The following is a 25,792-nucleotide window of genomic DNA, read 5'->3' on the forward strand; positions in this document are numbered from 1 at the left end:
TACCCCAGTGTTATACAGGGACAGACCTGTCCCCACCAGTACTGTACCCCAGTGTTATACAGGGACAGACATGTCCCCACCGGTACTGTACCCCAGTGTTATACAGGGACAGACCTGTCCCCACCAGTACTGTACCCCAGTGTTATACAGGGACAGACCTGTCCCCACCGGTACTGTACCCCAGTGTTATACAGGGACAGACCAGTCCCCACCAGCACTGTACCCCAGTGTTATACAGGGACAGAGCTGTCCCCACCAGCACTGTACTCCAGTGTTATACAGGGACAGACATGTCCCCACCAGTACTGTACCCCAGTGTTATACAGGGACAGACCTGTCCCCACCGGTACTGTACCCCAGTGTTATACAGGGTCAGACCCGACCCCACCAGTACTGTACCCCAGTGTTATACAGGGACAGACCTGTCCCCACCGGTACTGTACCCCAGTGTTATACAGGGACAGACCAGTCCCCACCAGTACTGTACCCCAGTGTTATACAGGGACAGACCTGACCCCACCAGTACTGTACCCCAGTGTTATACAGGGACAGACCCGTCCCCACCGGCACTGTACCCCAGTGTTATACAGGGACAGAGCTGTCCCCACCGGCACTGTACCCCAGTGTTATACAGGGACAGAGCTGTCCCCACCGGCACTGTCCCCCAGCGTTATACAGGGACAGACCTGTCCCCCACCGGTACTGTACCCCAGTGTTATACAGGGACAGACCTGTCCCCCACCAGTACTGTACCCCAGTGTTATACAGGGACAGACCCGTCCCCACCGGCACTGTCCCCCAGCGTTATACAGGGACAGACCTGTCCCCCACCAGTACTGTACCCCAGTGTTATACAGGGACAGACCTGTCCCCCACCAGTACTGTACCCCAGTGTTATACAGGGACATACCTGTCCCCCACCAGTACTGTACCCCAGTGTTATACAGGGACAGACCTGTCCCCCACCAGTACTGTACCCCAGTGTTATACAGGGACAGACCTGTCCCCCACCGGTACTGTACCCCAGTGTTATACAGGGACAGACCTGTCCCCACCGGTACTGTACCCCAGTGTTATACAGGGACAGACCTGTCCCCACCAGTACTGTCCCCCAGCGTTATACAGGGACAGACCTGTCCCCACCAGTACTGTACCCCAGTGTAATACAGGGACAGACCCGTCCCCACCAGTACTGTACCCCAGTGTTATACAGGGACAGACCCGTCCCCACCAGCACTGTACCCCAGTGTTATACAGGGACAGACCCGTCCCCACCAGTACTGTACCCCAGTGTTATACAGGGACAGACATGTCCCCACCGGTACTGTACCCCAGTGTTATACAGGGACAGACCTGTCCCCACCGGTACTGTACCCCAGTGTTATACAGGGACAGACCTGTCCCCACCGGTACTGTACCCCAGTGTTATACAGGGACAGACCCGACCCCACCAGCACTGTACCCCAGTGTTATACAGGGACAGAGCTGTCCCCACCAGAACTGTACTCCAGTGTTATACAGGGACAGACCAGTCCCCACCAGTACTGTACCCCAGTGTTATACAGGGACAGACCCGTCCCCACCAGCACTGTACCCCAGTGTTATACAGGGACAGAGCTGTCCCCACCAGCACTGTACTCCAGTGTTATACAGGGACAGACATGTCCCCACCAGTACTGTACCCCAGTGTTATACAGGGACAGACCTGTCCCCACCGGTACTGTACCCCAGTGTTATACAGGGACAGACCCGTCCCCACCAGCACTGTACCCCAGTGTTATACAGGGACAGAGCTGTCCCCACCAGCACTGTACTCCAGTGTTATACAGGGACAGACATGTCCCCACCAGTACTGTACCCCAGTGTTATACAGGGACAGACCTGTCCCCACCGGTACTGTACCCCAGTGTTATACAGGGACAGACCCGACCCCACCAGTACTGTACCCCAGTGTTATACAGGGACAGACCTGTCTCCACCGGTACTGTACCCCAGTGTTATACAGGGACAGACCAGTCCCCACCAGTACTGTACCCCAGTGTTATACAGGGACAGACCTGACCCCACCAGTACTGTACCCCAGTGTTATACAGGGACAGACCCGTCCCCACCAGTACTGTACCCCAGTGTAATACAGGGACAGACCTGTCCCCACCAGTACTGTACCCCAGTGTTATACACTGACAGAGCTGTCCCCAGCAGGACTGTACCCCAGTGTTATACAGGGACAGACAAGTCCCCAACAGCACTGTACCCCAGTGTTATACAGGGACAGAGCTGTCCCCATCGGTACTGTACCCCAGTGTTATACAGGGACAGACCAGTCCCCACCAGCACTGTACCCCAGTGTTATACAGGGACAGACCCGTCCCCACCAGTACTGTACCCTAGTGTTATACAGGGACAGACCTGTCCCCATCAGTACTGTACCCCAGTGTTATAGTGACAGACCTGTCCCCACCAGTACTGTACCCCAGTGTTATACAGGGACAGACCTGTCCCCACCAGTACTGTACCCCAGTGTTATACAGGGACAGACATGTCCCCACCGGTACTGTACCCCAGTGTTATACAGGGACAGACCAGTCCCCACCAGTACTGTACCCCAGTGTTATACAGGGACAGACCTGTCCCCACCGGTACTGTACCCCAGTGTTATACAGGGACAGACCCGTCCCCACCAGCACTGTACCCCAGTGTTATACAGGGACAGAGCTGTCCCCACCAGCACTGTACTCCAGTGTTATACAGGGACAGACATGTCCCCACCAGTACTGTACCCCAGTGTTATACAGGGACAGACCTGTCCCCACCGGTACTGTACCCCAGTGTTATACAGGGACAGACCCGACCCCACCAGTACTGTACCCCAGTGTTATACAGGGACAGACCTGTCCCCACCGGTACTGTACCCCAGTGTTATACAGGGACAGACCAGTCCCCACCAGTACTGTACCCCAGTGTTATACAGGGACAGACCTGACCCCACCAGTACTGTACCCCAGTGTTATACAGGGACAGACCCGTCCCCACCAGTACTGTACCCCAGTGTAATACAGGGACAGACCTGTCCCCACCAGTACTGTACCCCAGTGTTATACACTGACAGAGCTGTCCCCAGCAGGACTGTACCCCAGTGTTATACAGGGACAGACAAGTCCCCACCAGCACTGTACCCCAGTGTTATACAGGGACAGAGCTGTCCCCATCGGTACTGTACCCCAGTGTTATACAGGGACAGACCAGTCCCCACCAGCACTGTACCCCAGTGTTATACAGGGACAGACCCGTCCCCACCAGTACTGTACCCTAGTGTTATACAGGGACAGACCTGTCCCCATCAGTACTGTACTCCAGTGTTATAGTGACAGACCTGTCCCCACCAGTACTGTACCCCAGTGTTATACAGGGACAGACCTGTCCCCACCAGTACTGTACCCCAGTGTTATACAGGGACAGACATGTCCCCACCGGTACTGTACCCCAGTGTTATACAGGGACAGACCTGTCCCCAGCAGGACTGTACCCCAGTGTTATACAGGGACAGACCTGTCCCCACCAGTACTGTACCCCAGTGATATACAGGGACAGACATGTCCCCACCGGTACTGTACCCCAGTGTTATACAGGGACAGACCTGTCCCCACCAGTACTGTACCCCAGTGTTATACAGGGACAGACCTGTCCCCACCAGCACTGTACCCCAGTGTTATACAGGGACAGAGCTGTCCCCACCAGTACTGTACTCCAGTGTTATACAGGGACAGACATGTCCCCACCAGTACTGTACCCCAGTGTTATACAGGGACAGACCTGTCCCCACCGGTACTGTACCCCAGTGTTATACAGGGACAGACCCGACCCCACCAGCACTGTACCCCAGTGTTATACAGGGACAGAGCTGTCCCCACCAGTACTGTACTCCAGTGTTATACAGGGACAGACCAGTCCCCACCAGTACTGTACCCCAGTGTTATACAGGGACAGACCCGTCCCCACCAGCACTGTACCCCAGTGTTATACAGGGACAGAGCTGTCCCCACCAGCACTGTACTCCAGTGTTATACAGGGACAGACATGTCCCCACCAGTACTGTACCCCAGTGTTATACAGGGACAGACCTGTCCCCACCGGTACTGTACCCCAGTGTTATACAGGGACAGACCCGACCCCACCAGTACTGTACCCCAGTGTTATACAGGGACAGACCTGTCCCCACCGGTACTGTACCCCAGTGTTATACAGGGACAGACCAGTCCCCACCAGTACTGTACCCCAGTGTTATACAGGGCCAGACCTGACCCCACCAGTACTGTACCCCAGTGTTATACAGGGACAGACCCGTCCCCACCAGTACTGTACCCCAGTGTAATACAGGGACAGACCTGTCCCCACCAGTACTGTACCCCAGTGTTATACACTGACAGAGCTGTCCCCAGCAGGACTGTACCCCAGTGTTATACAGGGACAGACAAGTCCCCACCAGCACTGTACCCCAGTGTTATACAGGGACAGAGCTGTCCCCATCGGTACTGTACCCCAGTGTTATACAGGGACAGACCAGTCCCCACCAGCACTGTACCCCAGTGTTATACAGGGACAGACCCGTCCCCACCAGTACTGTACCCTAGTGTTATACAGGGACAGACCTGTCCCCATCAGTACTGTACCCCAGTGTTATAGTGACAGACCTGTCCCCACCAGTACTGTACCCCAGTGTTATACAGGGACAGACCCGTCCCCACCGGCACTGTACCCCAGTGTTATACAGGGACAGACCCGTCCCCACCGGCACTGTACCCCAGTGTTATACAGGTACAGACCAGTCCCCACCGGCACTGTACCCCAGTGTTATACAGTGACAGACCCGTCCCCACCGGTACTGTACCCCAGTGTTATACAGTGACAGACCCGTCCCCACCGGTACTGTACCCCAGTGTTATACAGTGACAGATCTGTCCCCACCGGTACTGTAGCCGAGTGTTATACAGGGACAGACCCGTCCCCACCGGTACTGTACCCCAGTGTTATACAGTGACAGACATGTCCCCACCCGTACTGTACCCCAGTGTTATACAGTGACAGACCTGTCCCCACCAGCACTGTACCCCAGTGTTATACAGTGACAGACCTGTCCCCACCAGCAGTGTACCCCAGTGTTATACAGCAACAGAGCCGTCCCCACCAGTACTGTACCCCAGTGTTATACAGCGACAGACCCGTCCCCACCCGTACTGTACCCCAGTGTTATACAGTGACAGACCTGTCCCCACCAGCACTGTACCCCAGTGTTATACAGTGACAGACCTGTCCCCACCAGCAGTGTACCCCAGTGTTATACAGTGACTGACCTGTCCCCACTGGTACTGTACCCCAGTGTTATACAGTGACAAACCTGTCCCCACCAGTACTGTACCCCAGTGTTATACAGTGACAGACCTGTCCCCACCAGTACTGTACCCCAGTGTTATACAGGGACAAACCTGTCCCCACCAGTACTGTACCCCAGTGTTATACAGGGACAGACCAGTCCCCACCAGTACTGTACCCCAGTGTTATACAGAGACAGACCTGTCCCCACCAGTACTGTACCCCAGTGTTATACAGAGACAGACCTGTCCCCACCAGTACTGTACCCCAGTGTTATACAGGGACAGACCTGTCCCCACCGGTACTGTACCCGAGTGTCATACACTGACAGACCCTGTGAATGTTAACACACGTAAATATTAACACACACTCCCCCCGGGGGGGAACACCCTGTAAACATTAACACACACTCCTCTGTGGGGACCCTGTAAATATTATCACATCCTCCCCCGGGGGGACCCTGTAAATATTAACACCCACTCCCCCCAGGGGGACCCCGTAAATATTAACACCCACTCCCCCGGGGGGGCCCTGTAAATATTAACACACACTCCCTCGGGGGGACCCTGTAAATATTAACACCCACTCCCCCCGGGGGGACCCTGTAAATATTAACACACACTCCCCCCGGGGGGGACCCTGTAAATATTAACACCCACTCCCCCCAGGGGGACCCCGTAAATATTAACACCCACTCCCCCGGGGGGGCCCTGTAAATATTAACACACACTCCCTCGGGGGGACCCTGTAAATATTAACACCCACTCCCCCCGGGGGGACCCTGTAAATATTAACACACACTCCCCCGGGGGGACCCTGTAAATATTAACACACACTCCCCCGGGGGGACCCTGTAAATATTAACACACACTCTCCCGGGGGGGACCCTTTAAATATTAACACACACTCCCCCGGGGGGACCCTGTAAATATTAACACCCACTCCCCCCGGGGGGACTCCGTGAATATTAACACACACTCCCCCGGGGGGACCCTGTAAATATTAACACCCACTCCCCCGGGGGGACCCTGTAAATATTAACACACACTCCCCCGGGGGGACCCTGTAAATATTAACACCCACTCCCCCCCTCTCCCTGGGGAGGGGGAAACACTCTGTAAATATTAGCAGCTTCCCGTGAACGTCCTGTGAATATCATTTTTATTGAATCATTGCACATGCACATCGCTGGCCGAGTCAGTGTTTAGTGCCTCGTCCCTAGTTGCCTCAGGTGGGGGGGGGCGGGGTGAGCTGCCCTTGCTGGACCCGCTGCAGTCCGCCTTCTGTCAGCCGACCCCCCCCCCCCAACCCCCAACCCCCATTCGGGAGGGAAATCCACGATTTGGACCCGGCCGCAGTGAAGGAACGGCGACATCTTTCCAAGTCGTGACGGCGAGTGAATCTCCCGGTGGTCTCGTTCAGCTGCTGCTCGAGTCCTGACAGATGGAAGGGGACGTGGATTTGGACGGTGCCTTGAAAGGAGTCCCGGTGAATCTCTTACGGACCGTCCAGGCGTCGGTGTTGGAGGTTCGGGGAGAGCGTGCTGCTCTGTCCCCGGACGGCGCGGGGTTTCTCGGGCGCTCTGAGAGCTGGCCGCACCCGCCCGGGCAAGCGGGCACTGTGCCGCCATTCTCCCGAGGTGAGCCTTGGCGAGGGTGGACAGGTTCTGGCGATGTCGGTGGTGGGCAGTCCCCTCCCGGCAGGATTCCCAGCCTCTCACCTGCTCTCGGCGGTGGTTCTGTGATGGGTCCAATTCAGTTTCGGGGCATTGGTGGTCCCGCCAGCATGTTGGCGGTAGTGGGGGGGGGATTTACTGAGGGGAACACCACTGAACATCAAGGAGGGGGGGTGCGATGGTGAGATTCTCTCCCAATGGGAACCCCCAGGATGGTGATAGTGGGGGGAGGGAGGGGGGATTCAGTGACGGTAACACCATTGAACATCAAGGGGGCGATGGTTAGATTCTCTCTCAATGGGAACCCCCAGGATGGTGATAGTGGGGGGAGGGGGGATTCAGTGACGGTAACACCATTGAACATCAAGGGGGCGATGGTTAGATTCTCTCTCAATGGGAACCCCCAGGATGTTGATGGGGGGAGGGGGGATTCAGTGACGGTAACACCATTGAACGTCAAGGGGGTGATGGTTAGATTCTCCCTTACTGGTGATGGTCAGAGCCTGGCATTTGGGTGGCGTGAATGTTCCTTGCCACCTGTCAGCCCAAGCCCCGGGTATTGCCCAGATCTTGCTGCATTTGGACACGGACTATCTCAGTATCTGTGGGACAGGCGAATGGGGCTGGACTCTGTGTGTGCCCATCGGTGAACCCCCTCCCACTTCTGACCTTACGCTGGAGGGAAGGGGCATTGATGAGGCAGCGGAAGGAGGGTTGGGGCCTGGGACACTACCCTGAGGGACTCCTGCAGAGATACCCTGGAGCTGGGATGTGTGACCCTCCACCAACCATAACCCTCTTCCTCTGCGCCTGGTGGGACTCTGAGCAGCAGAGGGTGGGTGCCCAATGATACCCATCCATCCCAGTTTGTGTCAGGGGCTCTGTGATGCCACACACCCTCACCTTACTGTCGGGGGGTCAGTGCTGAGGGAGTGGGCACTGTCGGAGGGTCAGTGCTGAGGGAGTGGGCACTGTCGGAGGGTCAGTGCTGAGGGGGCGGGCACTGTCAGAGGGTCAGTGCTGAGGGAGTGGGCACTGTCGGAGGCTAAGTGCTGAGGGAGTGGGCACTGTCGGAGGCTAAGTGCTGAGGGAGTGGGCACTGTCGGAGGGTCAGTGCTGAGGGAGTGGGCACTGTCAGAGGCTAAGTGCTGAGGGAGTGGGCACTGTCGGAGGGTCAGTGCTGAGGGAGTGGGCACTGTCGGAGGGTCAGTGCTGAGGGAGCGGTCACTGTCGGAGGGTCAGTGCTGAGGGAGCGGTCACTGTCAGAGGGTCAGTGCTGAGAGAGCGGGCACTGTCGGAGGGTCGGTGCTGAGGGAGTGGGCACTGTCGGAGGGTCGGTGCTGAGGGGGTGGGCCCTGTCGGAGGGTCGGAGCTGAGGGAGTGGGCACTGTTGGAGGGTCGGTGCTGAGGGGGTGGGCACTGTCGGAGGGTCAGTGCTGAGGGAGTGGGCACTGTCGGAGGGTCAGTGCTGAGGGGGTGGGCACTGTCGGAGGGTCGGTGCTGAGGGGGTGTGCACTGTCGGAGGGTCGGTGCTGAGGGGGTGGGCACTGTCGGAGGGTCAGTGCTGAGGGAGTGGGCACTGTCGGAGGGTCAGTGCTGAGGGAGCGGGCACTGTCGGAGGGTCAGTGCTGAGGGAGTGGGCACTGTCGGAGGGTCAGTGCTGAGGGAGTGGGTAAGGGGGACCCCTCGGGGTATGACGCCAGGATTGGAGGGGTTTGAGCTGCAGGGAGAGGCTGGGGGCCGTTTTCCCTGGAGGTGGGGGGGCGACCTTATAGAGGTTTATAAACTCACGAGGGATGGGACATACAGCCAGGGCGGGGGGAGTCAAAAACTAAAAGGTGGGACAGGAAAGATTTAAAAGGGACCCGAGGGATAACCTTTAACCTCAGAGGGTGGTGCGTGTGCGGAACGAGGTGGGTGGGGGGGCTGGTACAATGACAACATTGAAAAGGACGGGGGGAGGGAGAACGTGGACAGGACGGGGGTTCAGTGGGAGATGGGGCCAAGTGCTGGCAAACGGGGAGTGGGTTCGGTTGGGCTGCCAGGGACCGGTTGGACCGAAGGGTCTTGTCTCTGCGCTGGTTCGTCTCCGCGAATAGGGGGGCACCGCGTCGCGGCACGCTCAGAGGGTCACCGCCGCGGCGCCGTGCAACCGCTGGTGGCTGCGCAGCGAGCCGGCACGGGTGAAGGCTTTGCCGCAGGCGGAGCACAGGAAGGGCCGCTCGCCGGTGTGGGTGCGCCGGTGACGGGCCAGCTTGCTGGGCTCCAGGAAGGCCCGGCCGCAGGAGGCGCAGCGGAAGGGCCGCTCGCCGGTGTGGGTGCGCCGGTGGGCGCTCAGGTTGCTGGCGGTGACGAAGCCTTTGCCGCAGGAGGGGCAGCGGAAGGGCCGCTCGCCGGTGTGGGTGCGCTGGTGCGCCAGGAGGCCGCCGGCGCTGGCGAAGCCCTTGCCGCAGGCGCCGCAGCCGAAGGGGCGGTGGCCGGCGTGCAGTAGCTCGTGCTGCGCCAGCCGGCCCTGCTCCAGGAAGCCGCGGCCGCACACCGGGCAGGCAAAGGGCCTCCGGCCGCCATGGGTGCGCCGGTGCCGCGACAGCTTGCCGGACTCGGCGAAGGCCTTGCCGCAGTCGGCGCAGCGGTAGGGCCGCTCGCCGGTGTGGGTGCGCTGGTGCACGGCCAGGTTCGGCGACGCGGCAAAGCCCTTGCCGCAGACGGTGCACTTGTAGGGCCGCTCGCCGGTGTGGGTGCGGCGGTGCGCGATGAGGTTGCTGGACGAGATGAAGCACTTGCCGCACAGCCCGCACCGGAAGGGCCGCTCGCCGCTGTGCGCCCGCTGGTGGTCCGCCAAGTTGCCAGAGGTGGCGAAGCCCTTGCCGCAGACCGGGCACTCGAAGGGCCGCTCGCCGCTGTGGTATCTCCGGTGCGTCTCCAGCACGCACGCCCAGCGAAACAGCTTGCCACACTCCGAGCACTGGAAACTGGGGTCCGCCCTTTCGCCCGAGGGTCCAGGTGGGTCCTCCGGCGCCCGCCGCTGCCCCTCGCCTTCCATCGCCTGCCCTGACAGGAGGAGCGAGACTGTTAACGTCACCCGAAGATTCACCGCGGTGAACTCACCCAAAACCGGCACATGGTGGGGAGGGGAGGTTTCTCCCGTTTGCAAAGGGATCTTGATCAAATGAGTCAATGGGCTGCGCAGCAGCGTTCCGTCTGGATAAGTGCGGGGTCTGGCCTTTTGTTGGGGTCTCTGATGGAGTACCGTCTCCAGACCTGCTCACCCAGGGACAGGACAGATATCCCGGCTGTGTGGGTTTGCTGGCAGAACGAGCCTTCCAGCTCAGTGAGTGACCCTCCATCCAGAACCTCAATCAGAACTCCAAAGTCTTCTCACTAAGAAGGATATTATCAAGCAGGAGAGATTTTCCAGGATGCTGCCAGTTAGGGAAGGAATGATACATGGGCATAAACTGGGTAGGCTGCGTCTTTTTTTTCCCAAACAGAGCACGGGGTTGAGATGTGACCTAACAGAAGTTTATCAAATCACGATAAAGCTAATTGTAGTTGCCTTTCCCCTGGGGTGTGGGATTTCGAGACTTAGGGGCACACAAGTTTTAATGTGCTTTCCTGCTCCTCGGACGCTGCCTGACCCAGCTGTGCTTTTCTAGCACCGCACTCTAATCTTGGCACACATCGGACGGTGAGGGGACGTCGATTTTTCAAAAGAAATGAGCTGCAACGTTTTCACGCACAGGATGTTTCACATTCGGAACAAACGTTCAGAGGAAATGGCAAATGCAGTGTTTGGTCTGCTTTCCTTTATTGGTCAGAGTATTGAGTACAGGAGTTGGGAGGTCATGTTGCAGCTGTACAGGACATTGGTTAGAGGCCACTGTTGGAATATTGCGTGCAATTCTGGTCTCCCTCCTATCGGAAAGATGTTGTGAAACTTGAAAGGGTTCAGAAAAGATTTACAAGGATGTTGCCAGGGTTGGAGGAGCTGAGCTACAGGGAGAGGCTGAACAGGCTGGGGCTGTTTTCCCTGGAGCGTCGGAGGCTGAGGGGTGACCTTATAGAGGTTTACAAAATTATGAGGGGCATGGATAGGATAGATAGGCAAAGTGTTTTCCCTGGGGTGGGGGAGTCCAGAACTAGAGGGGCATAGGTTTAGGGTGAGAGGGGAAAGATATAAAAGAGACCTAAGGGGCAACTTTTTCACACAGAGGGTGGTATGTGTATGGAATGAGCTGCCAGAGGATGTGGTGGAGGAGGGTACAATTACAACATTTAAGAGGCATTTGGATGGGTATATGAATAGGAAGGGTTTGGAGGGATATGGGCCGGGTGCTGGCAGGTGGGATTGGATTCATTCGGGATTATGTTGGGTTGGACCGAAGGGTCTGTAAGACTCCTTAACTCAAAGATGGATAAGGCAAGTGCGGTAGATGGTATCTTTAAATTCGGTGAAGTGCCAAGGGATAGGCCTGGCAGCAAAACTGAACACACAAATGTTGACTGGGATTAAGGACATAATGTAACTGAACAATGGGTGGCTCATTCTGCATCGCACGAGATAGTCCCAACGGCGGGTGTCAATGAAGGTAAGCATGCAGGTACAGCAGGTAGTGAAGAAGGCTAATAGCATGCTGGCCTTCATAACAAGAGGAATTGAGTATAGAAGCAAAGAGGTGCTTCTGCAGCTGTACAGGGCCCTGGTGAGACCACACCTGGAGTACTGTGTGCAGTTCTGGTCTCCAAATTTGAGGAAAGACATTCTGGCTATTGAGGGAGTGCAGCGTAGGTTCACAAGGTCAAATCCTGGAATGGCGGGATTACCTTACACTGAAAGACTGAAGCAACTGGGCTTGTATACCTTTAAGTTTAGAAGACTGAGAGGGGATCTGATTGAGACATATAAGCTTATTAAAGGATTGGACACTCTGGAGGCAGGAAACATGTTTCTGCTGATGGGTGAGTGCCGAACCAGAGGACACAGCTTAAAAATACGGGGTAGACCATTTAGGACAGAGATGAGGGGAAACGTCTTCACCCAGAGAGTGGTGGCTGTGTGGAATGCTCTGCCCCAGAGGGCAGTGGAGGCCCAGTCTCTGGATTCATTTAAGAGAGAGTTGGATAGAGCTCTCAAGGATAGTGGAATCAAGGGTTATGGAGATAAGGCAGGAACAGGATACTGATTAAGGATGATCAGCCATGATCATATTGAATGGTGGTGCAGGCTCGAAGGGCAGAATGGCCTACTCCTGCACCTATTGCCTATTGGTTAAAACGAAAGGCGCTGAGCCCTTGTACATACATCACTGAGGAAGAAAGTGAGGACTGCAGATGCTGGAGATCAGAGCTGAAACATGTGTTGCTGGAAAAGCGCAGCATCCAAGGAGCAGGAGAATCGACGTTTCGGGCATAAGCTCTTCATCAGGAATGAGGCTGATGTGCCAAGCAGGTTGAGATAAAAGGTAAGGGGTGGGGGGGGAGGGAATTTGGGGGATGGGCGCTGGGAAAACGATAGGTGGAAGGAGGGTGAGGGTGATAGGCCGGAGTGGGGGGTGGGGGCGGAGAGGTCAGGAAGAAGACTGCAGGTCAAGAGGGCGGTGCTGCCTGACCTACTGCGCTTTTCCAGCAACACATTTTTCAGCATACATCACTGAGTCCTAAGACCAAACAAGTGCAACGCTTGCAGCTGATGCGAAGATGAGAAAGTCAGGCTGGGGAGTGCGTGATAGTCATGGAGATGTACAGCACGGAAACAGACCCTTCGGTCCAACCCGTCCATGCTGACCCAGATATCCCAACCCAGTCTTGGCGACCTAAATGACCATCTCAGCAAAATAATCGTGACTAAGTTTAAGATTAAGGCGGGAATTAGTGTGATAATCGATGTGACATTAATAATCAACAATAATCTTCGGGAAAATGGGGTGAAAATGTTCATATTCGCGAGATAATCAATCATTTGAGAGATAAAGTGGGAGTCAATGGGGAGGAATGGCGGCCGCTTTACCCACACTGCCCCGCGCGGGTGCAACCGCCCTATTCCGGAGACGGGTAGGCCGCTGGCTCGGCGGAAGGCGGAGCCGGGAGACGCTCCACGCTCCGGTCGCTTACCGATTGCCACTTCGCGATGCCGCTGCCGGTGTTTGAGAGGCCGCCGCGGAGTGGCCCGGCCGCTACCGGCGACGATGCGGCACGTCGCCCTCCTTCCTCTCGGCGGGAAAATGGCGGCCGGGGAGGGTGGTGCGGCAGCGCATGCGTCGGTGCCGGCGCTTCCGCGCCTGCGCGTCGACAACGGCGCCGACACCGTCTCCTCTAGCGCGCCTGCGCAAACCCTGGAATTGTCCCCACTCCCAGGGACAGGGGGTTAGATACAGAGTAAAGCTCCCTCTACACTGTCCCCCACTCCCAGGGACAGGGGGTTAGATACAGAGTAAAGCTCCCTCTACACTGTCCCCCACTCCCAGGGACAGGGGGTTAGATACTGGGTAAAGCTCCCTCTACACTGCCCCCACTCCCAGGGACAGGGGGTTAGATACAGAGTAAAGCTCCCTCTACACTGTCCCCCACTCCCAGGGACAGGGGGTTAGATACAGAGTAAAGCTCTCTCTACACCGTCCCCCCACTCAGGGACAGGGGGGTTTAACACAGTAAAGCTCCCTCTACACTGACCCCACCCCCAGGGACAGGGGGTTAGATACTGGGTAAAGCTCCCTCTACACTGTCCCCCCACTCCCAGGGACAGGGGGTTAGATACTGGGTAAAGCTCCCTCTACACTGCCCCCACTCCCAGGGACAGGGGGGTTAAACACAGTAAAGCTCCCTCAACACTGTCCCCCATCAAACACTCCCAGGGACAGTAGGTTAGATACAGAGTAAAGCTCCCTCTACACTGTCCCGTATCAAACACTGACAGAACAGGGGCAGCACAGGGTTGGATACAGAGTAAAGCTCCCTCTACACTGTCCCGTATCAAACACTGACAGAACAGGGGCAGCACAGGGTTGGATACAGAGTAAAGCTCCCTCTACACTGTCCCGTATCAAACACTGACAGAACAGGGGCAGCACAGGGTTGGATACAGAGTAAAGCTCCCTCTACACTGTCCGGTATCAAACACTGACAGAACAGGGGCAGCACAGGGTTGGATACAGAGTAAAGCTCCCTCTACACTTTCCCGTATCAAACACTGACAGAACAGGGGCAGCACAGGGTTGGATACAGAGGAAAGCTCCCTCTACACTCTCCCCTATCAAACACTGACAGAACAGGGGCAGCACAGGGTTGGATACAGAGTAAAGCTCCCTCTACACTGTCCCCTATCAAACACTGACAGAACAGGGGCAGCACAGGGTTAGATACAGAGTAAAGCTCCCTCTACACTCTCCCCTATCAAACACTGACAGAACAGGGGCAGCACAGGGTTGGATACAGAGTAAAGCTCCCTCTACACTGTCCCGTATCAAACACTGACAGAACAGGGGCAGCACAGGGTTGGATACAGAGTAAAGCTCCCTCTACACTCTCCCCTATCAAACACTGACAGAACAGGGGCAGCACAGGGTTGGATACAGAGTAAAGCTCCCTCTACACTCTCCCCTATCAAACACTGACAGAACAGGGGCAGCACAGGGTTGGATACAGAGGAAAGCTCCCTCTACACTGTCCCGTATCAAACACTGACAGAACAGGGGCAGCACAGGGTTGGATACAGAGTAAAGCTCCCTCTACACTGTCCCGTTTCAAACACTGACAGAACAGGGGCAGCACAGGGTTGGATACAGAGTAAAGCTCCCTCTACACTCTCCCCTATCAAACACTGACAGAACAGGGGCAGCACAGGGTTGGATACAGAGGAAAGCTCCCTCTACACTGTCCCCTATCAAACACTGACAGAACAGGGGCAGCACAGGGTTGGATACAGAGGAAAGCTCCCTCTACACTGTCCCCTATCAAACACTGACAGAACAGGGGCAGCACAGGGTTGGATACAGAGGAAAGCTCCCTCTACACTGTCCCCTATCAAACACTGACAGAACAGGGGCAGCACAGGGTTGGATACAGAGGAAAGCTCCCTCTACACTGTCCTGTATCAAACACTGACAGAACAGGGGCAGCACAGGGTTGGATACAGAGGAAAGCTCCCTCTACACTCTCCCGTATCAAACACTGACAGAACAGGGGCAGCACAGGGTTGGATACAGAGGAAAGCTCCCTCTACACTGTCCCGTATCAAACACTGACAGAACAGGGGCAGCACAGGGTTGGATACAGAGGAAAGCTCCCTCTACACTCTCCCCTATCAAACACTGACAGAACAGGGGCAGCACAGGGTTGGATACAGAGGAAAGCTCCCTCTACACTGTCCTGTATCAAACACTGACAGAACAGGGGCAGCACAGGGTTGGATACAGAGTAAAGCTCCCTCTACACTCTCCCGTATCAAACACTGACAGAACAGGGGCAGCACAGGGTTGGATACAGAGTAAAGCTCCCTCTACACTCTCCCCTATCAAACACTGACAGAACAGGGGCAGCACAGGGTTGGATACAGAGTAAAGCTCCCTCTACACTGTCCCGTATCAAACACTGACAGAACAGGGGCAGCACAGGGTTGGATACAGAGGAAAGCTCCCTCTACACTGTCCCCTATCAAACACTGACAGAACAGGGGCAGCACAGGGTTGGATACAGAGTAAAGCTCCCTCTACACTCTCCCCTATCAAACACTGACAGAACAGGGGCAGCACGGGGTTGGATACAGAGTAAAGCTCCCTCTACACTGTCCCGTATCAAACACTGACAGAACAGGGGCAGCACAGGGTTGGATACAGTGGAAAGCTCCCTCTACACTCTCCCCTATCAAACACTGACAGAACAGGGGCAGCACAGGGTTGGATACAGAGGAAAGCTCCCTCTACACTGTCCGGTATCAAACACTGACAGAACAGGGGCAGCACAGGGTTGGATACAGAGGAAAGCTCCCTCTACACTGTCCGGTATCAAACACTGACAGAACAGGGGCAGCACAGGGTTGGATACAGAGTAAAGCTCCCTCTACACTCTCCCGTATCAAACACTGACAGAACAGGGGCAGCACAGGGTTGGATACAGAGTAAAGCTCCCTCTACACTCTCCCCTATCAAACACTGACAGAACAGGGGCAGCACAGGGTTGGATACAGAGGAAAGCTCCCTCTACACTGTCCGGTATCAAACACTGACAGAACAGGGGCAGCACAGGGTTGGATACAGAGTAAAGCTCCCTCTACACTCTCCCGTATCAAACACTGACAGAACAGGGGCAGCACAGGGTTGGATACAGAGTAAAGCTCCCTCTACACTGTCCCGTATCAAACACTGACAGAACAGGGGCAGCACAGGGTTGGATACAGAGTAAAGCTCCCTCTACACTGTCCCGTATCAAACACTGACAGAACAGGGGCAGCACAGGGTTGGATACAGAGTAAAGCTCCCTCTACACTGTCCTGTATCAAACACTGACAGAACAGGGGCAGCACAGGGTTGGATACAGAGTAAAGCTCCCTCTACACTGTCCCGTATCAAACACTGACAGAACAGGGGCAGCACAGGGTTGGATACAGAGTAAAGCTCCCTCTACACTCTCCCCTATCAAACACTGACAGAACAGGGGCAGCACAGGGTTGGATACAGAGTAAAGCTCCCTCTACACTGTCCCGTATCAAACACTGACAGAACAGGGGCAGCACAGGGTTGGATACAGAGTAAAGCTCCCTCTACACTGTCCTGTATCAAACACTGACAGAACAGGGGCAGCACAGGGTTGGATACAGAGTAAAGCTCCCTCTACACTGTCCCGTATCAAACACTGACAGAACAGGGGCAGCACAGGGTTGGATACAGAGTAAAGCTCCCTCTACACTCCCCCCTATCAAACACTGACAGAACAGGGGCAGCACAGGGTTGGATACAGAGTAAAGCTCCCTCTACACTGTCCCCTATCAAACACTGACAGAACAGGGGCAGCACAGGGTTGGATACAGAGTAAAGCTCCCTCTACACTCTCCCCTATCAAACACTGACAGAACAGGGGCAGCACAGGGTTGGATACAGAGGAAAGCTCCCTCTACACTGTCCCGTATCAAACACTGACAGAACAGGGGCAGCACAGGGTTGGATACAGAGGAAAGCTCCCTCTACACTGTCCCGTATCAAACACTGACAGAACAGGGGCAGCACAGGGTTGGATACAGAGGAAAGCTCCCTCTACACTGTCCCATATCAAACACTGACAGAACAGGGGCAGCACAGGGTTGGATACAGAGTAAAGCTCCCTCTACACTCTCCCCTATCAAACACTGACAGAACAGGGGCAGCACAGGGTTGGATACAGAGGAAAGCTCCCTCTACACTCTCCCCTATCAAACACTGACAGAACAGGGGCAGCACAGGCTTGGATACAGAGTAAAGCTCCCTCTACACTCTCCCCTATCAAACACTGACAGAACAGGGGCAGCACAGGGTTGGATACAGAGTAAAGCTCCCTCTACACTGTCCCGTATCAAACACTGACAGAACAGGGGCAGCACAGGGTTGAATACAGAGTAAAGCTCCCTCTACACTGTCCCGTATCAAACACTGACAGAACAGGGGCAGCACAGGGTTGAATACAGAGTAAAGCTCCCTCTACACTCTCCCCTATCAAACACTGACAGAACAGGGGCAGCACAGGGTTGGATACAGAGTAAAGCTCCCTCTACACTCTCCCGTATCAAACACTGACAGAACAGGGGCAGCACAGGGTTGGATACAGAGTAAAGCTCCCTCTACACTCTCCCCTATCAAACACTGACAGAACAGGGGCAGCACAGGGTTGGATACAGAGTAAAGCTCCCTCTACACTGTCCCCTATCAAACACTGACAGAACAGGGGCAGCACAGGGTTGGATACAGAGTAAAGCTCCCTCTACACTGTCCCGTATCAAACACTGACAGAACAGGGGCAGCACAGGGTTGGATACAGAGGAAAGCTCCCTCTACACTGTCCCGTATCAAACACTGACAGAACAGGGGCAGCACAGGGTTGGATACAGAGTAAAGCTCCCTCTACACTGTCCCGTATCAAACACTGACAGAACAGGGGCAGCACAGGGTTGGATACAGAGGAAAGCTCCCTCTACACTCTCCCGTATCAAACACTGACAGAACAGGGGCAGCACAGGGTTGGATACAGAGTAAAGCTCCCTCTACACTGTCCCGTATCAAACACTGACAGAACAGGGGCAGCACAGGGTTGGATACAGAGGAAAGCTCCCTCTACACTCTCCCCTATCAAACACTGACAGAACAGGGGCAGCACAGGGTTGAATACAGAGGAAAGCTCCCTCTACACTGTCCCGTATCAAACACTGACAGAACAGGGGCAGCACAGGGTTGGATACAGAGGAAAGCTTCCTCTACACCGTCCCGTATCAAACACTGACAGAACAGGGGCAGCACAGGGTTGGATACAGAGGAAAGCTCCCTCTACACTGTCCCGTATCAAACACTGAAAGAACAGGGGCAGCACAGGGTTGGATACAGAGTAAAGCTCCCTCTACACTCTCCCCTATCAAACACTGACAGAACAGGGGCAGCACAGGGTTGGATACAGAGGAAAGCTCCCTCTACACTGTCCCGTATCAAACACTGACAGAACAGGGGCAGCACAGGGTTGGATACAGAGTAAAGCTCCCTCTACACTGTCCCGTATCAAACACTGACAGAACAGGGGCAGCACAGGGTTGGATACAGAGTAAAGCTCCCTCTACACTGTCCCATATCAAACACTGACAGAACAGGGGCAGCACAGGGTTGGATACAGAGTAAAGCTCCCTCTACACTGTCCCCAATCAAACACTGACAGAACAGGGGCAGCACAGGGTTGGATACAGAGGAAAGCTCCCTCTACACTGTCCCATATCAAACACTGACAGAACAGGGGCAGCACAGGGTTGGATACAGAGGAAAGCTCCCTCTACACTGTCCCGTATCAAACACTGACAGAACAGGGACAGCACAGGGTTGGATACAGAGTAAAGCTCCCTCTACACTGTCCCCTATCAAACACTGACAGAACAGGGGCAGCACAGGGTTGGATACAGAGGAAAGCTCCCTCTACACTGTCCCATATCAAACACTGACAGAACAGGGGCAGCACAGGGTTGGATACAGAGGAAAGCTCCCTCTACACTGTCCCGTATCAAACACTGACAGAACAGGGGCAGCACAGGGTTGGATACAGAGGAAAGCTCCCTCTACACTGTCCCGTATCAAACACTGACAGAACAGGGGCAGCACAGGGTTGGATACAGAGGAAAGCTCCCTCTACACTGTCCCCTATCAAACACTGACAGAACAGGGGCAGCACAGGGTTGGATACAGAGGAAAGCTCCCTCTACACTGTCCCGTATCAAACACTGACAGAACAGGGGCAGCACAGGGTTGGATACAGAGGAAAGCTCCCTCTACACTGTCCCATATCAAACACTGACAGAACAGGGGCAGCACAGGGTTGGATACAGAGTAAAGCTCCCTCTACACTCTCCCCTATCAAACACTGACAGAACAGGGGCAGCACAGGGTTGGATACAGAGGAAAGCTCCCTCTACACTGTCCCGTATCAAACACTGACAGAACAGGGGCAGCACAGGGTTGGATACAGAGTAAAGCTCCCTCTACACTGTCCCGTATCAAACACTGACAGAACAGGGGCAGCACAGGGTTGGATACAGAGTAAAGCTCCCTCTACACTGTCCCCTATCAAACACTGACAGAACAGGGGTAGCACAGGGTTGGATACAGAGTAAAGCTCCCTCTACACTCTCCCCTATCAAACACTGACAGAACAGGGGCAGCACAGGGTTGGATACAGAGTAAAGCTCCCTCTACACTCTCCCCTATCAAACACTGACAGAACAGGGGCAGCACAGGGTTGGATACAGAGTAAAGCTCCCTCTACACTCTCCCCTATCAAACACTGACAGAACAGGGGTAGCACAGGGTTGGATACAGAGTAAAGCTCCCTCTACACTGTCCCGTATCAAACACTGACAGAACAGGGGCAGCACAGGGTTGGATACAGAGTAAAGCTCCCTCTACACTGTCCCGTATCAAACACTGACAGAACAGGGGCAGCACAGGGTTGGATACAGAGGAAAGCTCCCTCTACACTGTCCCGTATCAAACACTGACAGAACAGGGGCAGCACAGGGTTGGATACAGAGTAAAGCTCCCTCTACACTGTCCCGTATCAAACACTGACAGAACAGGGGCAGCACAGGGTTGGATACAGAGGAAAGCTCCCTCTACACTGTCCCCTATCAAACACTGACAGAACAGGGGCAGCACAGGGTTGGATACAGAGGAAAGCTCCCTCTACACTCTCCCCTATCAAACACTGACAGAACAGGGGCAGCACAGGGTTGGATACAGAGGAAAGCTCCCTCTACACTGTCCCGTATCAAACACTGACAGAACAGGGGCAGCACAGGGTTGGATACAGAGTAAAGCTCCCTCTACACTGTCCCGTATCAAACACTGACAGAACAGGGGCAGCACAGGGTTGGATACAGAGTAAAGCTCCCTCTACACTGTCCCCAATCAAACACTGACAGAACAGGGGCAGCACAGGGTTGGATACAGAGGAAAGCTCCCTCTACACTGTCCTGTATCAAACACTGACAGAACAGGGGCAGCACAGGGTTGGATACAGAGGAAAGCTCCCTCTACACTGTCCTGTATCAAACACTGACAGAACAGGGGCAGCACAGGGTTGAATACAGAGGAAAGCTCCCTCTACACTCTCCCCTATCAAACACTGACAGAACAGGGGCAGCACAGGGTTGAATACAGAGGAAAGCTCCCTCTACACTGTCCCCTATCAAACACTGACAGAACAGGGGCAGCACAGGGTTGGATACAGAGGAAAGCTCCCTCTACACTGTCCCGTATCAAACACTGACAGAACAGGGGCAGCACAGGGTTGAATACAGAGGAAAGCTCCCTCTACACTGTCCCCTATCAAACACTGACAGAACAGGGGCAGCACAGGGTTGGATACAGAGGAAAGCTCCCTCTACACTCTCCCGTATCAAACACTGACAGAACAGGGGCAGCACGGGGTTGGATACAGAGTAAAGCTCCCTCTACACTGTCCCGAATCAAACACTGACAGAACAGGGGCAGCACAGGGTTGGATACAGAGGAAAGCTCCCTCTACACTGTCCCGTATCAAACACTGACAGAACAGGGGCAGCACGGGGTTGGATACAGAGTAAAGCTCCCTCTACACTGTCCCGTATCAAACACTGACAGAACAGGGGCAGCACAGGGTTGGATACAGAGTAAAGCTCCCTCTACACTGTCCCCTATCAAACACTGACAGAACAGGGGCAGCACAGGGTTGGATACAGGGTAAAGCTCCCTCTACACTGTCCCCTATCAAACACTGACAGAACAGGGGCAGCACAGGGTTGGACACAGAGTAAAGCTCCCTCTACACTGTCCCGTATCAAACACTGACAGAACAGGGGCAGCACAGGGTTGGACACAGAGTAAAGCTCCCTCTACACTCTCCCGTATCAAACACTGACAGAACAGGGGCAGCACAGGGTTGAATACAGAGGAAAGCTCCCTCTACACTGTCCCGTATCAAACACTGACAGAACAGGGGCAGCACAGGGTTGGATACAGAGTAAAGCTCCCTCTACACTCTCCCCTATCAAACACTGACAGAACAGGGGCAGCACAGGGTTGGATACAGAGTAAAGCTCCCTCTACACTGTCCCCTATCAAACACTGACAGAACAGGGGCAGCACAGGGTTGGATACAGAGTAAAGCTCCCTCTACACTGTCCCGTATCAAACACTGACAGAACAGGGGCAGCACAGGGTTGGATACAGAGGAAAGCTCCCTCTACACTGTCCCCTATCAAACACTGACAGAACAGGGGCAGCACAGGGTTGGATACAGAGTAAAGCTCCCTCTACACTCTCCCGTATCAAACACTGACAGAACAGGGGCAGCACAGGGTTGGATACAGAGTAAAGCTCCCTCTACACTGTCCCGTATCAAACACTGACAGAACAGGGGCAGCACAGGGTTGGATACAGAGTAAAGCTCCCTCTACACTCTCCCCTATCAAACACTGACAGAACAGGGGCAGCACAGGGTTGGATACAGAGTAAAGCTCCCTCTACACTCTCCCCTATCAAACACTGACAGAACAGGGGCAGCACAGGGTTGGATACAGAGGAAAGCTCCCTCTACACTGTCCCGTATCAAACACTGACAGAACAGGGGCAGCACAGGGTTGGATACAGAGTAAAGCTCCCTCTACACTCTCCCCTATCAAACACTGACAGAACAGGGGCAGCACAGGGTTGGATACAGAGGAAAGCTCCCTCTACACTCTCCCGTATCAAACACTGACAGAACAGGGGCAGCACAGGGTTGGATACAGAGGAAAGCTCCCTCTACACTCTCCCCTATCAAACACTGACAGAACAGGGGCAGCACAGGGTTGGATACAGAGTAAAGCTCCCTCTACACTCTCCCCTATCAAACACTGACAGAACAGGGGCAGCACAGGGTTGGATACAGAGGAAAGCTCCCTCTACACTGTCCCGTATCAAACACTGACAGAACAGGGGCAGCACAGGGTTGAATACAGAGGAAAGCTCCCTCTACCCTGTCCCGTATCAAACACTGACAGAACAGGGGACACAGGGTTGAATACAGAGGAAAGCTCCCTCTACACTCTCCCCTATCAAACACTGACAGAACAGGGGCAGCACAGGGTTGGATACAGAGGAAAGCTCCCTCTACACTGTCCCGTATCAAACACTGACAGAACAGGGGCAGCACAGGGTTGGATACAGAGTAAAGCTCCCTCTACACTGTCCCGTATCAAACACTGACAGAACAGGGGCAGCACAGGGTTGGATACAGAGGAAAGCTCCCTCTACACTGTCCCGTATCAAACACTGACAGAACAGGGGCAGCACAGGGTTGGATACAGAGTAAAGCTCCCTCTACACTGTCCCCTATCAAACACTGACAGAACAGGGGCAGCACAGGGTTGGATACAGAGGAAAGCTCCCTCTACACTGTCCCGTATCAAACACTGACAGAACAGGGGCAGCACAGGGTTGAATACAGAGTAAAGCTCCCTCTACACTCTCCCCTATCAAACACTGACAGAACAGGGGCAGCACAGGGTTGGATACAGAGGAAAGCTCCCTCTACACTCTCCCGTATCAAACACTGACAGAACAGGGGCAGCACAGGGTTGGATACAGAGTAAAGCTCCCTCTACACTCTCCCCTATCAAACACTGACAGAACAGGGGCAGCACAGGGTTGGATACAGAGGAAAGCTCCCTCTACACTCTCCCCTATCAAACACTGACAGAACAGGGGCAGCACAGGGTTGGATACAGAGTAAAGCTCCCTCTACACTGTCCCGTATCAAACACTGACAGAACAGGGGCAGCACAGGGTTGAATAGACAGGAAAGCTCCCTCTACACTCTCCCCTATCAAACACTGACAGAACAGGGGCAGCACAGGGTTGGATACAGAGGAAAGCTCCCTCTACACTGTCCCGTATCAAACACTGACAGAACAGGGGCAGCACAGGGTTGGATACAGAGTAAAGCTCCCTCTACACTGTCCCGTATCAAACACTGACAGAACAGGGGCAGCACAGGGTTGGATACAGAGGAAAGCTCCCTCTACACTCTCCCCTATCAAACACTGACAGAACAGGGGCAGCACAGGGTTGGATACAGAGGAAAGCTCCCTCTACACTGTCCCGTATCAAACACTGACAGAACAGGGGCAGCACAGGGTTGGATACAGAGGAAAGCTCCCTCTACACTGTCCCGTATCAAACACTGACAGAACAGGGGCAGCACAGGGTTGGATACAGAGGAAAGCTCCCTCTACACTGTCCCGTATCAAACACTGACAGAACAGGGGCAGCACAGGGATGGATACAGAGTAAAGCTCCCTCTACACTGTCCCGTATCAAACACTGACAGAACAGGGGCAGCACAGGGTTGGATACAGAGGAAAGCTCCCTCTACACTGTCCCGTATCAAACACTGACAGAACAGGGGCAGCACAGGGTTGGATACAGAGTAAAGCTCCCTCTACACTCTCCCTTATCAAACACTGACAGAACAGGGGCAGCACAGGGTTGGATACAGAGTAAAGCTCCCTCTACACTGTCCCGTATCAAACACTGACAGAACAGGGGCAGCACAGGGTTGGATACAGAGTAAAGCTCCCTCTACACTGTCCCCTATCAAACACTGACAGAACAGGGGCAGCACAGGGTTGGATACAGAGTAAAGCTCCCTCTACACTCTCCCCTATCAAACACTGACAGAACAGGGGCAGCACAGGGTTGGATACAGAGTAAAGCTCCCTCTACACTCTCCCCTATCAAACACTGACAGAACAGGGGCAGCACAGGGTTGGATACAGAGGAAAGCTCCCTCTACACTCTCCCCTATCAAACACTGACAGAACAGGGGCAGCACAGGGTTGGATACAGAGGAAAGCTCCCTCTACACTGTCCCGTATCAAACACTGACAGAACAGGGGCAGCACAGGGTTGGATACAGAGTAAAGCTCCCTCTACACTCTCCCCTATCAAACACTGACAGAACAGGGGCAGCACAGGGTTGGATACAGAGGAAAGCTCCCTCTACACTCTCCCCTATCAAACACTGACAGAACAGGGGCAGCACAGGGTTGGATACAGAGTAAAGCTCCCTCTACACTCTCCCGTATCAAACACTGACAGAACAGGGGCAGCACAGGGTTGGATACAGAGTAAAGCTCCCTCTACACTGTCCTGTATCAAACACTGACAGAACAGGGGCAGCACAGGGTTGGATACAGAGTAAAGCTCCCTCTACACTGTCCCCTATCAAACACTGACAGAACAGGGGCAGCACAGGGTTGGATACAGAGGAAAGCTCCCTCTACACTCTCCCCTATCAAACACTGACAGAACAGGGGCAGCACAGGGTTGGATACAGAGTAAAGCTCCCTCTACACTGTCCCCTATCAAACACTGACAGAACAGGGGCAGCACAGGGTTGGATACAGAGGAAAGCTCCCTCTACACTGTCCCCTATCAAACACTGACAGAACAGGGGCAGCACAGGGTTGGATACAGAGTAAAGCTCCCTCTACACTCTCCCCTATCAAACACTGACAGAACAGGGGCAGCACAGGGTTGGATACAGAGTAAAGCTCCCTCTACACTGTCCCGTATCAAACACTGACAGAACAGGGGCAGCACAGGGTTGAATACAGAGTAAAGCTCCCTCTACACTGTCCCCTATCAAACACTGACAGAACAGGGGCAGCACAGGGTTGGATACAGAGTAAAGCTCCCTCTACACTGTCCCGTATCAAACACTGACAGAACAGGGGCAGCACAGGGTTGGATACAGAGGAAAGCTCCCTCTACACTCTCCCCTATCAAACACTGACAGAACAGGGGCAGCACAGGGTTGGATACAGAGGAAAGCTCCCTCTACACTCTCCCCTATCAAACACTGACAGAACAGGGGCAGCACAGGGTTGGATACAGAGGAAAGCTCCCTCTACACTCTCCCCTATCAAACACTGACAGAACAGGGGCAGCACAGGGTTGAATACAGAGTAAAGCTCCCTCTACACTCTCCCCTATCAAACACTGACAGAACAGG

The 25,792-nt window shown here is 54.6% G+C and overlaps 1 protein-coding gene across 1 annotated transcript in view; it reads right to left on the reverse strand.

The window, feature by feature from the left end:
• Window positions 1-9,077: 9,077 nt before the first annotated feature.
• Window positions 9,078-25,792, reverse strand: part of LOC132814007 (zinc finger protein 501-like) — a 48,193-nt gene continuing 31,478 nt past the window's right edge. Inside the window, exons 2-3 of the mRNA XM_060823328.1 lie at window positions 13,157-13,392; window positions 9,078-10,096 (exon numbers count right to left, since the gene is read on the reverse strand). Coding sequence (XP_060679311.1) covers window positions 9,168-10,096; window positions 13,157-13,392 — 1,165 coding nt within the window. The 3' untranslated portion in view covers window positions 9,078-9,167. The remainder of the gene's footprint in view (window positions 10,097-13,156; window positions 13,393-25,792) is intronic.

This window comes from Hemiscyllium ocellatum, unplaced genomic scaffold (assembly GCF_020745735.1).
Source record: "Hemiscyllium ocellatum isolate sHemOce1 unplaced genomic scaffold, sHemOce1.pat.X.cur. scaffold_607_pat_ctg1, whole genome shotgun sequence".
In the NCBI taxonomy this organism is placed as follows: Eukaryota; Metazoa; Chordata; class Chondrichthyes; order Orectolobiformes; family Hemiscylliidae; genus Hemiscyllium; species Hemiscyllium ocellatum.